This window comes from Mastomys coucha, unplaced genomic scaffold, assembly GCF_008632895.1.
Source record: "Mastomys coucha isolate ucsf_1 unplaced genomic scaffold, UCSF_Mcou_1 pScaffold15, whole genome shotgun sequence".
Taxonomy (NCBI): Eukaryota; Metazoa; Chordata; class Mammalia; order Rodentia; family Muridae; genus Mastomys; species Mastomys coucha.
In genome coordinates this window covers 71,999,529-72,023,500 of record NW_022196897.1, presented here as the reverse complement: position 1 = coordinate 72,023,500, position 23,972 = coordinate 71,999,529, and the positions used below count along the sequence as shown (strand labels likewise).

General features: G+C 39.0%; 1 protein-coding gene and 1 pseudogene across 1 annotated transcript in view; one reads left to right on the top strand and one right to left on the bottom strand.

The window, feature by feature from the left end:
- Positions 1-227: 227 nt before the first annotated feature.
- Positions 228-810, bottom strand: LOC116092054 (annotated as a pseudogene).
- Positions 811-3,881: 3,071 nt separating this feature from the next.
- Positions 3,882-23,972, top strand: part of LOC116090419 (fatty acid desaturase 2-like protein FADS2P1) — a 39,445-nt gene continuing 19,354 nt past the window's right edge. The window contains exons 1-4 of the mRNA XM_031370879.1: positions 3,882-4,488; positions 15,618-15,728; positions 21,247-21,444; positions 23,174-23,275. Coding sequence (XP_031226739.1) covers positions 4,150-4,488; positions 15,618-15,728; positions 21,247-21,444; positions 23,174-23,275 — 750 coding nt within the window. The 5' untranslated portion in view covers positions 3,882-4,149. The remainder of the gene's footprint in view (positions 4,489-15,617; positions 15,729-21,246; positions 21,445-23,173; positions 23,276-23,972) is intronic.

The window sequence follows — 23,972 nt, the reverse complement described above, 5'->3', positions numbered from 1 at the left end:
ATGTAGTGACTCACTTTTCCTCCCACTTCTTGGTGTCTGATGCATTAAAACTTGATTTAATGACCAGCCTGGGCTTCATAGTGACTTCTATACCATCTTGGGATACAGAGCCGGAGTCTATCTCAGAGTTAATTAATTGATTAATTAAATTGTGACACAGTGAAGTTAAAGAATTTTTCCACATTTATGTCACTTGGAGTTCTTGATTTTTTTTTTTTTTTAACAGATCTTGCCTCGAGTTTATTTGTAAAAACAGCATAGGACACTGGTCATCTGCAAACTGTGTAAGTAGGTGTGTCACAGCAGTCCATCTATCTTCACACTGGCAGGAGCCTTTTCTATGGGGCCTTCACAGGGGCCTAGGCTCCTTTGGGAGCCTGGGCTAGAGCTGAAGCCTGGGCCTTAGCTGGAGCTTTGGCCCCTGCCTTTGTTTGAACCTTGGGCTTTGGTTGGCAGACCCTTTGACCCTTAGCCATGTAGCTTCGAATCTTCTTCCCAAGCTTGGGGTGAGCAATGATCACCAGACGGCTGGGTTTGCGGCTGGGACTCTTTGGCATCTTGGGCTTGACAGCCTGAGGCTTCACCCGGGCCTTGATGGCCTCTGAGCGTGCACTCACTGCCTTTGCGTTGTTGGAACTGCATCTTCTTCAGGCCTTTCTTGTTGTGCTTCTTGGCAAAGTGCATATTCTCCAGGAACTTGGGGTTAACCCCCTTTAGAGATTCGTATCTTTGTGACCGGGGTTTCTTGATGCCATTTCTGCGCCATTTGGAGGACTGGTTGTGTGTGGTGTGGTTCTTGGACTTGGCCATGTCTGCACAGTAACCCGCGGCTCCCGCAGCGCCTGGGACCAGAAGAGAAAGAGTGGAGTTCTTGATTTTTATCCTCTGTTGCTCTATAAAGAAGTTGAAGTTCAGGAAATGAAGTTTTATTTCAATTTGCTTTATTCTTCTTTGAATAGTTTTCTGTAAAAAGAAATGAGAACACGTGTGGCTCATGTCTCAACTCTAAGATGGCAAGTAGAAAACTCTTAAGTTCTCAGAGAATCTTCAGTAAATTAGAGAATTTTCTTACGGGCAGGAAAATATTTTCTAATGCCTCTAAAGTGTTCTGAGCAGAGGGATGAGGATGTGGCTCATTTAGTAGAGTGATTATGTCTCATGCACAAGGCCCAGGGCTCAATCCCTATCACCACATATTCTAGGAGACTGCAGCATACACAGGCCTGTAACTGTAGCTCTCAGGAGGTGGAAGCATGATCAGAATTTAAAGGCCATTCTTGGCTACATAGGGAGTCTAAGGTCAGCTAGAGATGCATTCAACCCTGTCTCCAAATAAACGAAAAATAAAACTGAAAACAAGGACTACAGAGCTGAGATGGGCACAGGTATTGTGAAGGTTGAACCCAAATAGCTCAGAGATATTGCCTGAGCCTTTTCTGTACCTGGCATTACTCAGCATTGTCATGTTGAGTGACGGTGTCAGAGTCAGTTGATTTTCAAGATTAGCACAATGCTAATTACAGGAGCTGCTCAATACATGCTCGTTCACTGGGTGGATTTGAAAATAAACAAATTACTCACCTTTCTCTGACAACAGATCTTATCTTTCAAAAATCTCTTTTATGGGATTAATATCTTATGATCTTATTCTTACAAGAAATTTGGGTTATAGCCTTCTTTTTATAATCATAATCAGCTTGAGGATTACCTTTACAATGAAGCTTTTATTTCATTGTTCCCCAGTGAAGGGTCAGAATATTATGAGAAGGCCAAAAACAGTAATGAAAAGGGGGGCAGTTCTCGTACGTCTGGGACAGAACCCCCCAGTTTTCAGAAGAATTCAAGCAGCTCAAATACCCGCATACATACACTGACAGACCCACATCCACTCTGAAAAATGATCATTTATTTGAAGACAAGTGTACTGAGGACTGTTGCTACAAAGCCCCTGATACCAGTTCCTTCTGAACCTCCCAGAGAGGGCAGAAGGGCATGAAGGATGGCTATGGTGTTTATATAGGCTTTGAGGTACCTTCCCCAGTGGTGTGTCTGCCTGGCATGGTATGGTAAAGGCAACACTTTCTCCAGCTTATAAAATATGCCAGCCTATTCCGTCAGAGAAACTTAGCAGCCTCAAGAAAAGTGCTAGGCTGACTGGTTTCTAGACATCCTATTCACCAAAATCCTTGACTTTTCCTAAATTTATATATATGATCTACAAATAGTCCACACAGGCACATTTGCTGGGTTTGGGAAACCCCCACTTAGAAATCAGGCAAATGATGAGTTCATGTGATACGGCAGCATGAAGGTTGCTTTAATGAAGTCATGAGAAATGTGCTTCTCCTTTCACTTATCAGTGGAAGGCTAAAATGCAAAGACATATTTTAAGGGATGTCCCTTAATAAATGATACAGATGAAATATGGTTCTATCAAGTGTCCAAACCTATGCCTTATTTTCTTTGATTCTTTTAAACTTTTCATTTCAAAATCATAAAAGTTTGCATCCATTAATTTGTCAAAATTTGGGAAATGACACAAGCCTCCAAAGATAATGAGGCCAACAACTTAGCCTACCTCCTACTTATCATGTTATTCAGTAAATACAACTTGGATTTTTTTTTAGTAGAAATTACTTTAAAGTACAATTTGTCTAATAATTGTTCCTTTGCATTAATAATATTGCAGTCCTGAGTACCTACCAATAAAAATTCTGTGAACTTTGATTTTAAAATGCTTATATCCAGAGACTTGATGCCCCAGGGAGAGGAAATGCCTGGGAGAGGCGCCCTCTCTGAGGCAAAGGGGAGGAGGTAAGAGGGGACTAGGAGGGGGTAACATTTGGGATGTAAATAAGTAAAATAATTATTAAAAAATAAAAACAAAATACAACCTATTCAATATTCAAAACAGATCCGTTCTTCTTTCTTAGAGCTGAGCACTGAGACCAATTTTAGCAGCTGCAAATATCAGTAGAATAAATCCCTTTTTGTGACAATTTTGAATTGTGTTGAAGAATCAGTTCAGTCTCACAAACGTGTGTTCTTGCTGGTATTTTGTGTGACCTCTTTTCTCAAAATTCAGTCTTCCCGTCACTTGGGAATCTCTTCGTCTTTGCTTCTAAACAATCTCATTTAGTTGCAGCAAATCTAGAATCCAGATGTGGGGCAGAGAAAAAAAGAACTGGAGTTAGAGGTGGACACATCTGGGTTGCTCCGGGTTACTTCTCGCTCACTCACCCACGGGGTGGCTATGACGGTGATATGCTTCCTGGACTGTCAGTCCTTTGTTTTCTAAGCTGGAAAATGGGGCACTAAGAAGCTTCCCCGGAAAGAGGGATGACAGGATTAAGAGATAAAACATGTGACAAGGACTCTAAGTCATCATGTTTCATTCATTCATGTGGCCTTTAGAAATGTTTGCAGATTCAGAAGGATTTTACCTGAGGTATAGTGGGGTGGGGGAGTCATTTGCATCCTGTACTTAGGCCTCCCCCAGCTTTTGAGAAAGACACTTAAAAAATTTTTAAACCTATTTGAAAGCTTTTGAGTGAAAATGACAGCTTTACAAAGAACATTTCTCTAATCCAAGCAGACTCCAGTCATCCTCTGAAAGCTTTTGTTCACATGTTGAACTTACAAATCAAAAGGTTGTCATTTGGAGGCGTCTCAGAGAGCAGGTAAACCCAACCCACCATGAAGTCATTGGAAAAATCAGAAAGCAGATCTTAGCCCTTCCTCCCATGACGCGGGGGAGGGGGGTGCGGGGGTAGGGTGGAGAGGGCTGTGGGGAGGGGTGGAGGGAGGGAGGAGGCTCTAATCCATCCAGACTGTGATTGGCTCAGGCTCTGTACTCTGGGACATTTAATACTGAAGGAAGATGCTGCTAAGGCAACAACCAGCAAGGAGAGAGGTGAAGAAAGAAATATAGTCTAGTTGTCCTCAGTGCAGAAGATTAACTACAGACCAAAACAGGGCCAGGCTGGGCAGGTGCTCACTGTCAGTCTCTGAAGAGCCGATTTAGCTAAGCCTGTGTGGGCACCAGGACTGCTGTGGAATGAAATAGGAGGAAAGGAGTCTTTTTATGGCTCAGTTAGAGAACTAGAAAATTAAGGAGTCAACCTAGATAATCTCAGGGATCCAGGAACAATGAAGTTGGAGGAAAAGCTTGAGCACAATGGGAGCCTTGCTGGAAAAAGTCGACCGTGTCTCCATGACACGCATCAGGCAAATGGGAAACCGATAGCTAATGGGAATCCGAGAGCAAATGGGAAAGCGGAGGTCTATGAAAAGCAGGAGGCAAATGGCAAGGGCGACGGGCTCAGGAAATGTCTCAACCTGTACACCTGGCAAGAGATCCAGAGACACAATCAGGAAGCAGACCAGTGGCTGGTGATTGATCGCAAGGTTTACAATGTGACTGACTGGGCTGGCAAGCATCCAGGTGGGCATCGAGTTCTCAACCACTATGCTGGGGAAGATGCAACGGTAAGGACATCATCCATGTGCTAGCTTGTGTTTCTCTCTCTGTGTGTGTCTCTCTCTCTGTCTCTCTCTCTCTGTCTCTCTCTCTCTGTCTCTCTCTCTCTGTCTCTCTCTCTGTCTCTCTCTCTGTCTCTCTCTCTCTCTCTCTCTCTCTCTCTCTCTCCTCCCTCCTCTCTCCCTCCTCCCCCCTCCCTCTCTCCCTCTCTCTTTCCCTCTCTTCTGACTCCTCTCCTTCCACTGAATATCTTCTCTTCGTCTGTCCTCCCTTCCCCCTTTCCCTTTCTCCAATGCTGCTGAGTATCTGAGAGCTTAGCTTTCGTCCCCAAAACACTGAAGTACATGAAGTTCAAGCCTGGGCTCCACTATCACTTTCTCCTCCCAGATCACTTTTTCAGGATTCCTCTCTAGCAAGAAACTGTAAGCAAATGGGGCTTCAAAGTCTAGCCATCTAATATGGGATACATTCAAATGTCGATTGTGAAGGTTGTGGCTTTGCATTGTGGATTTTGTCTTTGTTGTTTGTTTAGTGTTTTTTTTATCCTCCTTAAAGTAGAATAACTGTCCTATAACTTGTTACAACAAGTTATAAATACGTAAGTAATACCTGGGGAAGGCGTGTTGTTAATTCAAACAGGAATTTATAGAAAGCAATTCATTTCATAGACATCAAATATTCGTTAATAATAGTGGAAGCCAAGAACTTCCAGGACTTGGAGAGTTCAGTTTGCTTCTGCATAGTGTAACTCAAGCAGTTTGACAAGGGTGATGCAATTCTCACAGACACGTTCAAAGGCACCACCTTAGTTACTCTTGCCAGAGGTGTGCATGTTATTCCCACATCACAGCTGAGGTACCGGATGCTCAAAGAGGTAAGCCATGTGCATAGCACAGGGATCATGGTAATGCTGGGCTTCAGGTTGCTTTGTTTTCACCATAAAGTCCTGTACCTCTGGTTCCTTAAAAATAAAATAAAATGAAATAAAACTCAGAGACAGAAAATAGCTCAGTAGGTAAAGACATGTGCCAGCAAGCCTGACAATCTGAGTTCAACTTCCAGGAACTACTTGGTAGAAGATGAGAAGCAACTCCTGCAAGCCACCTCTGACATCCATGTGCATTAGTTTACACACGTGCACATGTGCACACACAAACACACACACACACATTAAATATATAAATAATGCAAATAAAAAATATTTTAAACTTCACTAAGTGTTTGATTAGGAGGTCTGCCAGATTCTTCAGGTGCATGCAAGGATCTTTTTAATGTGGATATGCTAATGCACACCTTCAGTTTCAGCATTCAAGAGGCAGAGACAGACATATCTCTGAGGATTCAAGGTCAGTCAGTTCCTAACAGAGAGCCCTAGGCCAGGCAAAGCTACATAGTAGGATCCTAGTGTTCTAATCCCTCTTTAAATATTCTGTGCATCCTGTGCACTTCCACTCACTCTGCAAGTGTTATTTTCTGTCACAGTACAGACAAACCAAGAGCTAGAGCCCAGAATCAAACTCGAGTCAGAAAATCAGTGTATGGCAAAACATTAAGCTGGCGCTCAATGGTTTTTTTCCCTTTAATTCACCAATAGCAAAGAAATTCTCCAACTTTTTTTTTTCTCATAGGACACCTGTGTACAGATGGTATATTCTAAAAATAGTATTTGGTAGATGCCTGATAGATTTTAAAGTTTAAATTTGATGTCACCAACATCTTTCCCATAACTCTCTATTTTTCCCTGATTTTTCACCCTTGATCTTCTGTCAGTCAGAAGAATGTCTTTCCAGTCAGGCCTTGTCATATCTATACTACTTCAGTTCTGATATAGTTACACACACACACACACACACACATACACTGTAGCTGTCTTCAGACACACCAGAAGAGGACATTGGATTCCATTACACATGGTTGTGAGCCACCACGTGGTTGGTGGGAATTGAACTCAGGACCTCTGGAAGAACAGTCAGTGCTCTTAACTGCTGAGCCATCTCGCGAGCCCCTAATATGGTTTTTAAACAATGTTCAATCTTTCCTTACTCATGGGTGTCAGAAAAGTACACTCAGAGCAAAGCAGAGTATTTATGAGAATAAGAGAACAATTAACAATTATCAAATGACGAAAAAATAAAACCCATAAAAATAAAAGCCACAGCTGCCTAGCCAGTCCATCCCTATGTTCCTACAGCACACAGGAAGAAATAGATGGCTTTATTTGTTTGTCTGAAACAAGATGTCCAGTGTGTCAAGCTGACCTTGAACTCCTGACCTCCACCTCCAGAAGGAAAGGCCATGCAGAGACTTCCCCACCTGGGAATCCATCCCATACATAGTCACCGAACTCAGACACTATTGTGCATGCCAGCAAGTGCTGGTTGACAGGAGCCTGATATAGCTGTCTCCTGAGAGGCTCTGCCAGTGCCTGACAAATACAGAGGTGGATGCTTTCAGCCATCCATTGGACTGAGCACAGGGTCCCCAATGGAGGAGCTGGAGAAAGGACCCAAGGAGCTGAAGGGGTTTGCAGCCCCATAAGAGGAACAACAGTATGAACCAACCAGTACCCCCAGAGCTCTCAGGGACTAAACCACCAACCAAAGAGTTCACATGGAGAAATCCATGGCTCCAGCTGCATATGTAGCAGAGGATGGCCTAGTTTGTCATCAATGGGAGGAGAAGCCCTTGGCCCTGTGAAGGTTCTATGCCCCAGTGTAGGGCAATGCCAGGACTAGGAAGCAGGAGAGGTTGGGTTGGTGAGCAGGAGGAGTGGGGAAGGGATAGGAGGTTTTCCAAGTGGAAACCAGGAAAGGGGATAACATTTGAAATATAAATAAAGAAAATATCTAATAAAAAATACATGTTAAAAGTTATGTGAGGAGCTGGAGAGATGGGCTCACTGATTAAGAGCACTGGCTGCTCTTGCAGAGGACAGGAGTTAATTCCCAGTACCCAGATGGTGGTTCACAGCCATCTATAACTCTAGTCCCAGCAAATGTGATGTCCTCCTGTGCTTCCACAGGTACAGCACACACGTGACACATACACGCAGGCAAAACACATACACATAAAACTATAATCTTAAAGATTAAATAAAAAAGAAAGTTATGTCCAGGATTTACATTTTTTAAACTTCTCTTAAGTTATGTGTATCTGCGTGTGTTAGTGTGCATGTGAGTGTAGGTGCCCTAGGAGGCCACATTTGGGAACCTTGAACACTAATGTAGCACCCTATGTGGTGGTACATGCCCTTAATCTGAATTTTTGTGTCTAAGCCAGGCAGGGCAACACAATGAGACCATGTCTCAAAAATAAAATAAAATAAAATAAAAAATTGATTTAAAAAACAGGATGCTAGGATTATAGGCATACATCATCACACTTGGCCTGGGTTGGATTTTCTATGTTAAATCATAGAATTATCTCAAAGATGTGTTGTCCAAGACTTGAGCTTTCAATCACATTGAAAATTGCTGACTGTCTCAATCAGTTTGTAGTAGCCCAGGTGATAGATTTGAAGTTTGCTAATGATTTTTAAAACCCCAGATGTCAGGAAGTAGTCATTTCCAGCTAGCCATTGAAGAGGAAATGTTTAATATTATCAAAACCACCAGCCTTGATGAGGCCACTTCATTAGTATTGGGACATATCAAGAAAGAAAATCATATGTTTGGTCAACAACATATTTTAGAAAAATAAATCCAAAAGCATTCAAACAGAAAGTTCTCTAAAGGAAGGTGACTCAAGAGAGACACAAGAAGCAAGGAAATTCTAATTCTCCCTGGCTACTCAGAGAATGGAAAACACGTGTACTGGGATTTGTTGTGTGAATTTAGGGGAACTACTGAAGTGCCCAGAGTTTCAATTCCAGGATCTACAAAAGAATAGTATTGTCCACCTGCCTGAACTGTGGTAAATGGAATGAATGCATGCATAGTACAGTGTATAATTGAAGACATTAAGGTTCAGCAAATTACAGCATCCATATCCTCCAAGGTGTGATTAGTACTCTCAGAAAGTTTTTTATCAGCATAGAAATTCTGATTATAGTTTGTACCGTTTAAGTGGGATCAGAACACCAAGCCCAAAGGCCCAAGGCCAAATGCTCACTTTACAGCTTAGGAGGTATTAGCACAATTTTTCCTGACTGGCAACCACAGGATAATCTCTGCATGCTAGGGGCTAGACTCATGGCTGGACTTGCCAGATAGGGTACCCTTCTCTTAGTTACACAGAAATATTTTCTAGGCCTCCTAAAAGGTGGATAGTGGTACCTAAGTCCTGGATGCAGTTATACAGGGTCAGCTTGAGTAAGTGACTCAGAGGTCAGTCATTCGTTTTTTTTAAAGCTTTGTTAGGAACCTGGCCTAATGTTTAAAACCATACGTTTCAGAATGGAATTGGCACAGTGGACATCTGAGACCCACAGTTATTAGGGAGCTCCTGAGGAGACTATTTAAGCTCTTGGATTCTCCATTTCTTATTTATTAAAGGAGATAATAATACCTTAATCTTGGTTTTTATTATAAAAATCAACAGAGGGCAAAGAAAATGCCCCTAATGGTGTTCAGCTGAGATTAAACATTCAACAATAATAGTTTTGTAGTTTGTCATCCCTTCATTCTCCTGAGATGGATTTTAATACTCTCCACAGTAATTTAATAAACCTGTAAAACAAAATCAACACATAAGCTCCTGATACTACATGCATGTGTTATTTGATTGCTTACAAGCTATATATTTGCAAGCTAATGTAAGAGTGCCAATAAACAGAGCTTAGGGCCCAGTACTTTTCATGTATGAGAGTTTACTGAGGAATGTCCAATACGTAGTAAGTTCAACATAACTGTAAAGATTGTCATTTAATTCCACAATGACAGATTATTTTGCAATCTCTAGAGTGAAGATTGCTAATCATTGTGATGATAAGACACACATATAAATAAATACTTGTCCATACATTTTATACTAGACATTGGTATGTTCCAAGGAATTAAGTACAATTATAATGGTAGATACACAGAGGCTGCAATGTTTAAAATAATGAAAGCAAGTGCAGGTCAATCTCTCAACATCACACCTTAGAAGAAGCAATGACAGGGCTAAAGTCAGTAAAGTTCTTACCATACAAACATGAGGGCTTGGATTTGGACCCTCAGCATTTACTTAAAATGCTGGGCACTGCAGCACGTGTATGGTCCCAGTGCTGGAGACCTTTAAATTAAATGATGGTCTTTACTATCAGTGCAGACACAGGTAGATTCCTGAACATTGCCTCTGGCCAGCCAGCCTAAAAGAATTAATGAGCTCCAATGCAGGGAGAAGCACTATCCAGGGATAAACAGTATCTCTAAGAATAAGGGAGAGAGTGACTGAAGAAGATGCCTGACTGCAGCCTAGTCTCCATAGGCATGTGCACACACACTCACATGAGCACACACACACAAAAACATAACACATTCAGTGAAGTATTTTCTTATATACAATGTGGAAAAGACAAGGAAGAGATGACAAATGCAAACATAAAATGAGTCTTCCTCAATGCTTTGGAGGACTCCTAGGGAGAAAATGCACCATGTACAACTTCAAAGAAAGAAACCATGTGGATTGGGATGAGCTCAGCTGCCAGAGGCAATGCTAGGGCAAAAAGAAGAAACAATGTGAAGATATGTGACTAGTCTTGACTAAGTATCCAAGCATCATGGGCATCCACTTCCTCTGCTTAGCATAATGCTGGTCAAAGTGCACACTTGATTGATGTCAGAGAAAAACAGTCAAGGAAGACATTCCAGGTTCTAGAAGATAAAAATAGACTATGGCAGCTTAGAAAATGGGGCACACAAGGCCTCACCCTTCCTGAGTATCCATAGGAAGTTAATAGTCCTAGGGGTAGAGAGAAATCTTTTCTTCAACAGTGTAGCAATGGTTAAGGAATCCATGCTCTTGTAAATAATTTCTCACTCAAGATCATATAAGCAACCCTAATGAAATTCATTAGGTCATCAAATGAAAGAGAGAGGGGAGAGGGAAGAAAAAGAGACAGACAGGCAGACAGACAGACGGGAAGAGGAAGGAAATCTTCTGGAGTGGAAGAAGAAGGGATAACTGTAATTGAAATTATATATTCATAATAACATATATAGAAAGTGTTATGTATATGAAAATACCATAATGAAACTGACTATTATGTATAATTACCATCTGCTAGTAAAAAAGTTAATTACAAAAACATAAAGAAGAGAGAATGGAACATAAAAAGATAAATGTTGTCACTCTGAGAGGTTAGCCTGGCAATTAAGTAGGGAACTAAGAAAAGACAGTCAAAAGATGGAGTCCCAGAAACATGTTGAAAGTCCAAATGGAGCATGAACAACAAAACTGGAAAGAGAAAATGAGTGGGAGTAACACTGTAGAGACATGATTTAATGTTTGATGGGTAACTGGATAAGCAAGGAGAATGCAAGTCATAATTGATGTGGGCACCTCAGTAAACCACCCAGGTGCCCATTATTAGAACATCAGAAGAAGGTTTGTGAGGTAGGAGAATGAAAGAATGGAAGGAGAGGGAGGAGGGGAGAGAAAGAGGGATAGTGATAGGCAGAAAAGACTGGAGTTCACCTGAAAGCATCAAATGAGGGCCTTACAGAAGGCCTTACCGTGAGGATAGAGATTCTGGTAGAGATACAGCCACGTGACAGCTTGTGGGCACCCTCTCAAGCTGCTGCTGCTCTCCCCCAAGGCAAGGACAAAGTCCCATAACTCAGCCTACTTACAACTCAACCTCCATTTGGATCTAAGGATTCATGTGCAAGCCACAACATAGAAGCTTACAAGTTTTAAAAAAGAACCAAAAAAGGGGAGATTACTCAAGGGAATGTAAAAAAAAAATAAAATAAAATAAATGGTCTTGTGTATTCTAGACTATAGCCAACAATAACCATAACCTCTTGGCTCCACTTCCCCGGTATTGACTTTCCTTATAAATTTGTGAGCTCTTGTGTGGGAAAAACCACATTCCACATGTCTTCTTTTATGATATTGGTACCTAGCACTAAGTAATAATAATAATAATAATAATAATAATAATAATAATAGTAATGATAATAATAATAATAATAGTAATTGTAATAATGTATTGCTCTCTGATTACAAAGACAAGCTCTGAGTCACTAGGTTAGGGCATATGTAGATTGTTTAGCACCTGAGTAAATTAATGATATAAGCTGTCCTGTGACTTACACATGTCCCACATTTTGTGCATATGGGAGTGCTTGTGCGTGTACATACCCACATACACATATTAAATAACAACAATAATAAATAATTTGTTAAAATTGAAGTGGCTTTGCCAATGTGCAGCACAGCCCAACCCTCTGATGCTCTGTACCACCCATAGTGGAGGTTAAGAAACAAACTGTCTCTGGGTGGTTGCAGTCCCCTAGATACCAGGTTTGTCAAACAGTACTTGCTCCATTTCAAGCCATCTTTCCTTCTTGGCCTGGTGGCTTTGTTCAGGGTACAATCTAGACAACAGTATCTAAACTACAAAATGAGAATTTTGTCTGAGATATTCTGATTTTGCATACTTTGACTGTTCTCTTTCAGTGAGGAATTCTATTGCTTTTATAATGAAGCAGTAAACAATCACAGCCTCTAGTAAAGAATAGCAATGAATTAGCAGTTTCCAAAGTACTTGTAAATGTAAAATAATCCTCAATATGATATGATATGATTTTGGAAATAATCGGTTTCAAGAGGCACTGCAATACTATGCAATTGATGGTGAGCTTAAAGAGCAGAGATGATTGAAGAGGGAGTCAAAAAGAGTATAGGGAAAATGGGAGCAACACATTATTCATGCTTCAATCATCCCGACTCCTCATGCAGAACTTCTCTGCCCACCGGTTTTTCATCTTTCCCTTACTCATCAGGGGTGTATTCACTACACATTGTATTCTAGGCACAGTGGTAGATGTTAGGCCTACATTAATTGATAACTAGTATGCAGTCTTAATTTCAGAAAATCACTAAAGAAGAAGCAAGGTTCAGTACAATACAAAAAAGCTTCATAGTCAATGAGAGGTGGCTCAGTAGGTACAGACAATTTGCTGCCAGCCATGAGAACCTGAGTTTGAGCCTTGTGATGAACCACATGGTGCCAGGAGAGAACTGGTTCCCACAAGCTGTCTTCTAACATCTATGCATGTGTCCCAATACTCAATAAATAAACAAATAAATATGTGTGTGTGTGTGTATGTGTATGTTATGAGCTTTCAAGGGGGTACTTATGAACAACGTTCCCGCGTGTGGCAAATATCTAATATTGGTATCAAATTCTAAGAAAGACCTTTGTGTAGAGACAAATGGAAGGAGAAGCTGAAGGAAACAGTACAAAATCTGAAACCATTCAGTTCTATAAAGGTGTAGAGTTTTACTCAATACAAGATTCCAGTAGAGAATTCCATGAAGGGTCAGCCTAAGGGTCAGCAAATTGAAGTCAGCAGCAAAGGGCTTCATGAGACTAAAGCTTACAGTAGGGAACCTATCACCATTTGTCCAGAAGATACAGACTGATTTTAATATTTTCTCAAGATGATCTAGCAGCATGTCTCCCAGAAAAAAAGGACTATAGATATTAGAAGCTGGGGTAGATCTTTAGGGTGCCATTGCTCTATTTAGCCCCAAGGCCAAACATTAGCTCTGCTGCTCCATTGTAGTATGTAGGAAAAACATTTCCATCTCATATTCCTAAAAATGTGATGTCTCTCTATATGGCAGAAGTAATAACTCCTCCCAGGAATAAGCTGGTAGCTATGAGCCAGTATGTTCCTTGTGAGTGAGTTCTGTAAATCCTGGCATTCCCAGGCTTCTTCCTTCTCTATGCTCCACACCCTTCAGCAAGAACATACTTGCCCAAGAATGTGGGTAACAGAACCTGCTTTTGCTAGCTTCCATGCAGGGATTTCACAATTTAGTATATGGCTTCTAGTAGAAAAGCATTGAGTACTTTAAGATTAAGTGAATTCCTTTAGTGCACTTCCTCAATATTATGATGCAAAGAGCTCCACAAATGGCTTACTGTTCTGCAAAAGTCAGTGGCTCCTCAGTGTCAGTCCTCAGAGCACAGACTTCAGATCTTTCCTCAGGCTCAAAAGTGACAGGAACCCAGAAGAGTAGGTTATCAACACAATTCGAAATCATGCTAGATTACATTATTGAAATGTCTGCTACATATTCTGGAATTGATTGTGTTCATCTGTACACTGACACTTGATCCACTGGTATGCTTTCCCATTCTAATCTGCTGAGAAACAGCAGGCGGATGATTTAATCAGTACAGATCATCATGAGCTACATAAATCACTCCCTTAACCACTGAATAATTATTTGCCTGGTTAGGAGAGCTAAGCTTTAGTATCTCTAAATGTAAAAAATGTAAAACATCTTTGAAAAAATGTAGCCCTTTGTTGTTCAAAGGTATTGTGAGAAGTGTATACAGTAGAATGAGCATAAAGCCTGGGAGGATTCTAGCATTCTATCTATGGACCTATGGACCTTTTGGTGAAGTCAATCTACAAACTTGATATTGCATACTTCTAATCACCATATTCATCAGATATGCACAAGAAGGGTAATGCAAATTTCCATGGCACTGAAAAGTCCAGAGTTCAATATATTCACTTGTATAACATAATTAGAGCCTACTGATGGTTAGACTATATAAATAAAAGCCTGAATTGCTACATTGAAGAGAAGGTGTGAGCTCTCATCACTGAAGGAACATAAAAAGATGGTTAACAAGTACTGAATAATGAAGCCTGAGAAAATGGTTCAGTGGTTACAAGTACCTGTATCTTTTATAGAACCCAGTTCCTAGCATCCATGACCAACAGTTTACAACAGCCTATAACCCCACCTCCAGGAGGCCTCATGCTCCATTCAACATTGCAGGCTCTCACACTCATATGTACATACCCATACAAATCCCTAAACACAATTAGTGATAAAATAAATCTCCTTTTAAAAGTACTGTTTAGTTAGTACATGCAATTACCACCATAATTAATTCATCTATACTTTATACTGACTTGCGAATTTAGTGGCAACTGTCACTCTAGAGAAGAAAATATAGGATGCATGTAAGACAAGAACACAAAAGGCTCACAGATGCACAGCCAGTAAACAGCAAAACCAGATCTGACGTGTAGGAATGGTGGCTCCAGAGTCCTTGTTTTATAACAAGTACTGTGCAAAAGCCACTACTCGACATTTGTACCCAATGCTTGAATATATATTCAAGGTAAAACTTTTGTTATATTTCTTCATTTTTAATCACTCCAATCTCAACATCATAACAGCAAGAAGCTAATAATCCCCATCTTGTAAAAGCCCCCCTTAAAAAAGAAAGAACTATAAAAACACTTGGGAGGAAAGAGTCTTTTACTTGCAAACATACACAGGATATAAGAGCTCCACTGTCCTGCAGTGATATAGAATTACTACTTAGCAACATTTTTATGGAGTGATGAGAGTCCTTCAATGATGAATACAACCAAGAGTATATTGCTTTAGGCAGCCCATGGCTCAAGGACTGTACTCCTCCAATCATTCATATTTTTATTTTATGATGTTGCTATCAAATTGAATCTACTGTACTCTAGACTAGCTAATTGGAGAGGCCTCATTCTTCTGATACTTAGTCAAAAAGCCTAAACAGAACCCTCAATAGAAAATGTAATTTGTGTAGAGAGTCTTGTTTATTGCATGCCTTAAATAGTTTGAGAAACTTTCACATGAAATTTGATACTGGACTTTAAAAGGACTCACCATGGCTAATTAACTCAAGGAACCCTTCCTTTCAATTCTTAATAAAAAGAGACAATGATGTAATCAATGTTCTAGGAATTACCTGTCCCTAGACAGTATCAGTCCTAGACCCTTGTAGAAGGGTCTCAAGGGTAAAGTTGATGCCTTACCTTAAAGCATCAACATGGTATTATAAGCAAATTCTCTGTGTGTGTGTGGGGGGGGGGGGTCTGTGCTGGTGCCAGTTTAGCCCCAGGATGGGAAAGGATGGAGCATAGCTGACAATAAACACATCTTTTATAAGCTTCTAACAAGTATCTATGCATTACAGGATGCCTTCAAGGCCATGCACCTAGATCTGAACATTGTGAAGCTATATCTTAAGCCACTACTCATTGGAGAACTTTCTCCAGAAGAACCCAGCCAGGAGAAAAGCAAAAACGTAAGTACAACTTCAGGGTCTAAGGATGTAGAAGGACTGGGGATAAGGCTGTTCCCCAAGAGCACTGTTTTCTGTGAGAATGAATATTAGTTCATAGTAAAAGACAGTAGGTTCTTACTGTCTTCAAGGTGTCCTCCCTAAGATTTTTTCCCCTATTAGAGGCCTAAATATGAGCAGGAGGAGAGTAGTTATGACTATCAGAATGGCTGCTAACTAACTGGACAGAATGTAGTATATCCACGATGTAAGCAACAGATCAAGGGGCAATTCAGGTCAAATAAAAGGTGGAGCAGAGTGTCAGGATATTCCATCACTATGCTCAGAACAATGCATAAATTATAAACTCTGGAATTTTCTTCCATTTTAGTTAAGGATAATTAAAAGTAAGTGAAACCACATGAAGTGCAAGGGACACTTTTCTTTTTTTTCCCCCTCCATTTACTGAGGATGGATTCTTTCATAAAATATCTCCTGATTATAGTTTCCCTTCCCTCTATTCTTCCCATTCCTCTCCTCTCTCATCATGATATGATCCCTTTCTGTCTCTGTAAGACTTCTCAGAGATTATAATAAAATATAACAAAGTAAGTATAAGAAAGAATGAAAACCATCACATAAAATTGGACAAGACAAACTAACAGAAGGAAAAGAGCCCAAGAAAAGGCACATAGATCAGAGACCCACTCATTCCCACACTCAGAAGTCCCATAAAAATACTAAATTATGTATTTAGTATGTATATGTATATACAGAGAAACTGGTGCAGACCTGGTGCAGACCCCTCTTCAGTCTTTGTGAGTTCATATGAGGCACTACTTATATTGATTTATAGGGTGTTGTTTTCTTGATATCCTCAATCTCCTCTGGCTCTCAAACACTTTCTGATTTCTCTTCCTCGTGCTTCCCTGAGTTCTGAGGGGAGTAATTTGGTGGAAACATCCCATTTAGAACTAAGTGTTCCAAGACCTTTCTCATTCTCTGTGGTAATATCCAGTTGTAGGTCTCTATATTTGTTCCCATCTCAAGGAGGAAGAAGATTCTCTGATGATGGCTGAACAAGACACTAATCTGAGTATAGCTGAGTATAGCAGAATATCATTAGGAGTCATTTTATCACTAATTTTTATACTTTTGTTTTTGTTTTAGATCAATATTATTTGGTCTTACTCTAGGTCTCTGGGCTATATTGGGCTAGGTTCTTGGCCACTGAAGTGTAGTATTGGGTGTGGGTTTCTTCTTGTGGCGGGGGCCTTAAGTCAAATCAGACATTGCTTGGTTACTCACAATGTTTGTGCCATTACTGCCCTAACATATTCTGCAGGCAGGACAGTATTATAGATCAAAAGTTTTTTGACTAGCTTGATGTTTACATTTGGTGGTGTTCAGAGGGCCTTCCTGTACCAAAGATGGTAGTATGTAGGGATGAAGGTCAGCCTCTCCATGTTCAATGGGTTTCATAGGTGTTGTCTTCAGCAATGAGACCTTGCTGTCAGTTTGTAGAGAGCAACCTATTGTCTTGGCAAGAGCCTGCGTTATTTTGGGATTCCATTAGACTCCTTTACCCAGTAACCCAATCCTGGTATTAGAAACATTGATGACAATAGATGGACAGTTGGGACACTTTTCTCCCATTATTTGACAACTTCATATATTGATATCCATACTACCCCTAAAATGCCCCTTAATTTTACTTGTATCTTCCCATATTCCATCCCACAACCCTTTTTCCTCTCCTCTCTTGATCTCTCTGTCCCAGCTCCATGCCCATTAATCCATAATTATCTATTCTGTTTCCCTTTCCTGATAATATCTATATGTTCTTTCTAAACTTTTACTCTATACCTACCTTCTGTGGTTCTATAGATTGTAGTTTGGTTATCACTGACTAATATAAGTAAATACTTAGCGTATTTATTTTTCTGAGTTTGGGTTGCCTCTCTCAGGATAATTTTTTTCTAGTTCCATTCATTTGTCTTCAAATTTCATGATGTTATTTTTTTTAATGGCAGTATAATGCTTCATTGTGTAAATGTACCACACTTTCTTTATCCACACTTCTGTTGAAGGGCATCTAGAATGTTTCCAATTTTTTTTCTGCTTATTGTGAATAGGGCAGCAATGAACATGGCTAATCAGGTGTCTCTATGATAAAATGAAGCATCCTTTGGGCATATACCAAAAAATGGTATAGCTAGATCATGACACAGACCAACTCCCATCTTCCTGAGGAAATTCCACACTGATTTCCCTACTGGCTGTACAAGTTTACATTCCAACCAACAATGGAGGAGTGTTCACCTTACTCCATTTATTTGCCAGCATGAGCTGTAACTTGTTTATTCACCTCTAAATAAGTAGATTCTGCACATTTCAAAACTCATATTTTTCTTGGGAAGATATTTTCTTTACTTTTTATAATTTTATATGCATATAATGAAATATGATTATATTTTATTCTCAGAATAAAGCAATGGAATTTTTAGCATTTCATCCAATACAAGGTCTATGTCTCTAAGCATTTAATTCATGCCAGACAACTTAGACATAGCTTTATTTCTGTGGCTGCTTTTAATTACATGTTTGAAGCCTTGGTAAGCTAAGTTCCATGGGAACAAAGACTAATTCATTTATTTTTGTGTCCTCCAATCTGCCTACATAGGATCAGACATGCAGCAAATACTCACCAATCAGCTGTTGGATGAAAGATGCAAATAAATCTTTTTTTTTTATTTTTTGCAAATAAATCTTAACCACTGCCCTTTTATATTTAGGGAAATTGTCATTCATGAAGAATAAACTACTTCTTATACACAGCTACTTTATCAAAGAAATGGGACTTGAAATCACTTCTCTAGCCCCAGTTTCTAAACTGTTCCCCAAGACAAGTATTATTCTTTCTTTTAATAGTTTGGCTGTTTTATATACAGTCTTCTAATGTTTTTACATGACTAAAACTTTGCTGGAATGTGTTTACATAAAATCTAAAGGGGTTTTATTTAATAACAAATGGTTCACTTGTTTGAAATTTATGTTTGTGGAAAATTAAATCTGTCTGATATGCAATAAGAAATCATTTATACCAAGTACTGAGACATATAGTGCTATGAAGTAGATAAAGAGCTTTATTCACTCTTTAAGGACTGAGGAATTGACTCAGAAAACAAGACTACTTTAAGGAAATAAAGTTGTTGTGTATTTGGGAGTAATACTTGGTTTCACTTTGCACACACACATCCTACACAGTTGTGTACCTGGTGACACCACTTTGTCTTGAAGATTGTACTCTGAGAGTGGATGGCCTGAGTCTCACACTAACCCTCCCCATTTCAAACCCATTTTGTCGAGTTCTCAAACATCATTGTAGCCCAATATCTTTTCATGTAAAATAGTGACACCATCTCCACATCTTTGAATTATTGGGACTGTAATAGAAAAATGCACACATTTTATTTGAAATAGTGTTTAAAACACAGAGTATGCTCTAAAATAAAGATATTAACATTATTATGAACATAATTGTGGTGGAACCAAAACTTAAAAACCTCCACACATGTCCCCACCACTTTTAGCTGGTGACTCTAGGTTTAAAAGTAATAGTAAAGGTTAATTGTTATTCTTCAAGAGTTTCTAAAAAACAAAGCAGATTCAAATGACTCCTGAGAGTGGAAAGATTATCATTATCTAAACTATTGTTCTTCTATGAGAGTTAAAGTTGATTGTGAGTTGATATATGTATAACTACTGGAGCTATTATTATAGAAAGCTGGTAAAACTGAGTGACAGAAGGTGTGGGCTTAAGTTCAGCATCTGTCACTGGCTTGCTAATTATTTTGAGGCAGTTGCTCTTCTGAATTTCAGTGATCTGTCTAATTGTAGTAAAAGGGAAAAGGCCAGGAGAAATCCTAGAGACAAATTAATATCAGAGGCTAATTAAAACTGTTGATGGCCACCAGAATTCCAAGTTTGATGGGAATTGGATATGGACTTATGAGCATTTTGAGCTGATAGTGAGTCCTTTAAAAGTTCCATCAGTCACAGGTACACCTACACACATAAATTAATGTGATAGCCATTAGCAATTAGGAAATATATTTAAACAAATATGGCCTACATGAAGCACCATAAGCTACTTCTGTAATTTCACAGCTTGGTGATTGTATAACCTAGAACCTAGGTTCTGTGATACTTCTTATTCATCTACCCATCACATGAAGAGGGTTTTCATGCCTAGATGAAAAACACTCACCAGTGAAATGGATACATAGTGTATGGTCACTGAAAACAGCACACAGTACTTCCCTTTTACCCAAGATTCACTTTCTATTATTTCAATGATCTATCATAAATCAAAGTCCAAAAACATTCCCTAAAATTTCTAGAAAAAAACAAATTCATATGTCTTCAATTATTCAGAACAGTATATAAAGAACCATCTCTTTATTTAGTTTATTTAAACTGTGTGGTCACCTACCCATTTACTTCTTGGTTATGAGATGGGACTATCTTTTAACTCAGATATACATTGATCATTTCTGAGTATTTTCTCTGTGGATAAAGGTGTCAAGTATATAGTCATTTACACATTTCAGAATCCTTCAAAAACTCCTTCCACTTTCTTCCAACTTCCTTCTTCCCCACATTTCATATCTTCTTCTTTCTCCATATGTAAGAAAGAAAGAATTTTGAATGTGAAGCCTTGAAATGACAGCACATTCTGTATGAATGAATGTATTAATCTCTAAATTTTAGTAGGAGATAACCATGCAGGCCTGAACAATGAAGCACAAAAGAAAACTAAGGCCAACCTTGAACCTAAGAAGAATTAGGAGTAAGATCTTGCTTGCAAAATTCCACATCCTAAACCCTACACTTACCAGAAGTATAAATTTATTGATTGGAAAATTGTCCATGAGAATAAAGATATATGATGTGAATGAACTATTAGGCAAACATCCTTTAATTTTAACTCTTTGCTTTAAAGTGAATTTCATTGAATTTTCCATAAATAAATGTAAATGTTAAAAAGTTTATTTCTATTCCTCTTGACTATCCAATAAAAAAAAATCTATGGTTTTAGGCACCAGTTACTCCTACATAAGTAGCTAATATGGTTGTTGAAACATCTTTGGTGGCCTTCAAGATGGGTCAACAGGTAAGGGAGTTTGCTGAGCAAGCCTAACATCGTGAGTTTGTTAGCAACCGTTGGACTTAACATATATCACAACTGCCCCTACTTTGCCATCCCCCAGCTCAGGAAAGAATTGCTTTTACCTGCCCTTCCTTGCAACTGAGGAGAGATTTTCACATTGTAACTCATTCTTTCCTGCCCATAAAATGTATCATCCCCACCTTTTTTAACATTTCATTTAAGTTTCATGGTCATTGGTTTTAAATTTTAATCAAATATATTCATATTAAAAAGTAATTTATTAATAACTTGATAAGTGGCTACTTTCATTCATTTATCTTCCCATTTCCCTGAATGAACTAATTCCAACCTTGAATATTCACTTCACAGCCACAGTTGGTGGAAGATTTCCGTGAATTGCGCAAGACATTAGAGGCCATGAACATGTTCAGTGCCAACCTGTGGTTCTTCTTTCTCCACCTTGCCCAGATCTTGATCTTGGAAGTCTTAGCATGGCTAATACTACGTCATTTTGGCAGTGGCTGGATTGTTACAATACTCATTTCCTTTCTCCTTACAGTTTCTCAGGTAAGCAGCTGCCCTAAGCTACAAGAGTGGCCTTTGAGAGAAGCTTGAGGTTTTGGATCCTTTTGTTTCTTACCTGAAAACTTCACATTTGCATTCAACATGTCTTGTTCATATTCACTCATCATTGTCCCCTCCTAGCCCACTCAGGATACCACTCATCCTCCTACCAACTTCATGTCCTCCTTTTTAATGGTAATTTTAGCATATAACATCCAATTAGAGCTGCCCACATGCACAGGGGTGTGGAATCAGCCATTGGAATACTTGAAAACGACAAACGGCCACATCCACAAATTAAAATTATTCTCCCTTTCCTAGAAGCCAAGTAGCCTCCCAGCTACATGGTGCTGTAACTTTTAACTGGCTTGATCTTGTACTGGTTGTAACCACAACTGCTGTGTGTTTATGTGTGTAACATGTATTTCATATCCAGAGGACAACACTTCATAGCTCACTTCTTCATCCTTCATTTCCTACATTCTTTCTGTCCTCTCTACTGTAATGTTCTCTAATCCTCTTTAGATTTGCTGGTGCATACCTTGACATACTACTCATGAGTTTTAATAGCTTTCCAAAGTGTTAGACTCCAGTTCTCTCATCTATTGGTTGAAGACAACAGTGAATATGGAATCATTATGAAGAAAACTAAGCAGGTTAATCTATGAACAAGCTAGCACGGCATCTAGCATATGGTAATAGTTAAATAAAAGGCAATTGATATTATTCCCCCTGTTTTGTCCTGACTTTAATAACTAAAATTCTATCCCCAGCCATATAACCTGAATTTCTATCTTTCATTAATCAATCCACTAATGTTTATAAATACATCAACCCATTAATTCTTCAAGGGGGAAATTACATCTTAATATATAAGAATAAAATAACACAGACACTTCAACATAAATAGCATCAGCAACTGGCACTTGGCAGAGCACTTGATAAGTCTTTGTTAAGTTCTATATGTGTACCCAAACACATGTGCCCTCATACGAGCCCAGAATGTGTACAGATATAACGGGAAAATCATATGTTGCTTGTTCTGAATTAAGGAATCCACCAGGACTACGAGAACCACTCAACTGAATACACTGCATGGTAAAAGGGGGAAAACAACAACAGCAAAAGGACGCATGAGCTCCTGATAATGGAAGGAAAATTCATTCTCAGTGCAACAACTCAGGAGGGGTTTCTAAAGATGGAAGAGTAATATTTCAAGATCCCAGAATTTTTACATCAATACATTTCTTGAAATGTCAAACATCTTTACTCTTTAGGAAGTAATTTTTGGAAAAATAATATCCATTTGATACTTAGCATTAACTTGATACTTTACAGTAGATAAATTACATGACAGTCATAATTATGAGTTTGGCATTATTCCCAGGGGGAATCAGACAAATTGCTGAGGATCAAGACTACTGTATAACTTGACCAGAGTTGTCAGCTCTTAAGTATTGAAGATTCCAAACTTATTAGACACTAATGTCTATTCATGGTCTTTCTACTCTAACACAAAAGACATCAAAGAGTGACAATGGAAGAGTTTGAGGTAGGAAGAACCACTTGCATATAGAGATGAAGGTTATAGAGATGGTGATGTATGAAGGAAATTGAAACTAAACAGGTGAGATCAAAGGAGGTCTCCCAATATTCACTGTTAGGCTTCCAATCTACTTGTGGGCTTTATATTCCTTCTTTGTAACTTCCCTAACCTCCTTTTCTTTCTTAGGCTCAAAGTTCATTTTTACAACATGACATAGGACACCTATCCATGTTTAAGAAGTCCAAGTGGAACCATCTGATGCACAAATTTGTAATGTGTCATCTCAAGGTAAAGGATGTGGGGAAGTGTGAGAAAGACTGATTGTAACTCCCTAACAGAGATTGCTTTGTCTTGCTTATGTACTCAAAGCATCAAAACTTGTTATAATATGTATTCATGTTACATATGTATAATAATATTTAATATAACATCATAAAATACATAGCAAAATCAAATTGTTAAAATTTAAGAGGAAAATGTTTAGTGTTTTTTATTGTTGTTATTACTCTGATCAACTATTTGGCTCAATTCACATTGCTCTAAGGAATGTACACAAATTCTTCATACCTAGATATGCACTATCAAACTATGAATAGGAATATTCTTAGGATGGATGTGAAGATTTTTTCTTAGGAAAACTCAGCAGACCTAATTAATCATGAAAGGTTGAGACTGAAAATGTCAGAAGACAAATAGCAAATATGATAAAAGAATAGTTGAGAAAGGCTAGTTGATTCCATTGAAAAGGAAGATTACAAACTCAGACTTCTGCAAAAAGCAAGAATTGATAACAGAAACTGGCATTATTTTCTGAAAAGGAGAAGTGTTATCTTATGCAGCACCGAGTGGGTTCCTGGACACAGTTCTTCACTAAGCTTCTGTGCATGAACGAGTGAAGGAACAAAGGAACCAAGGATGGCAGTATTAAGGAATAGTGGCCCTGACAGTGCTCAGTATGCCATCCCAAGACCATCAAGTCTGTCTC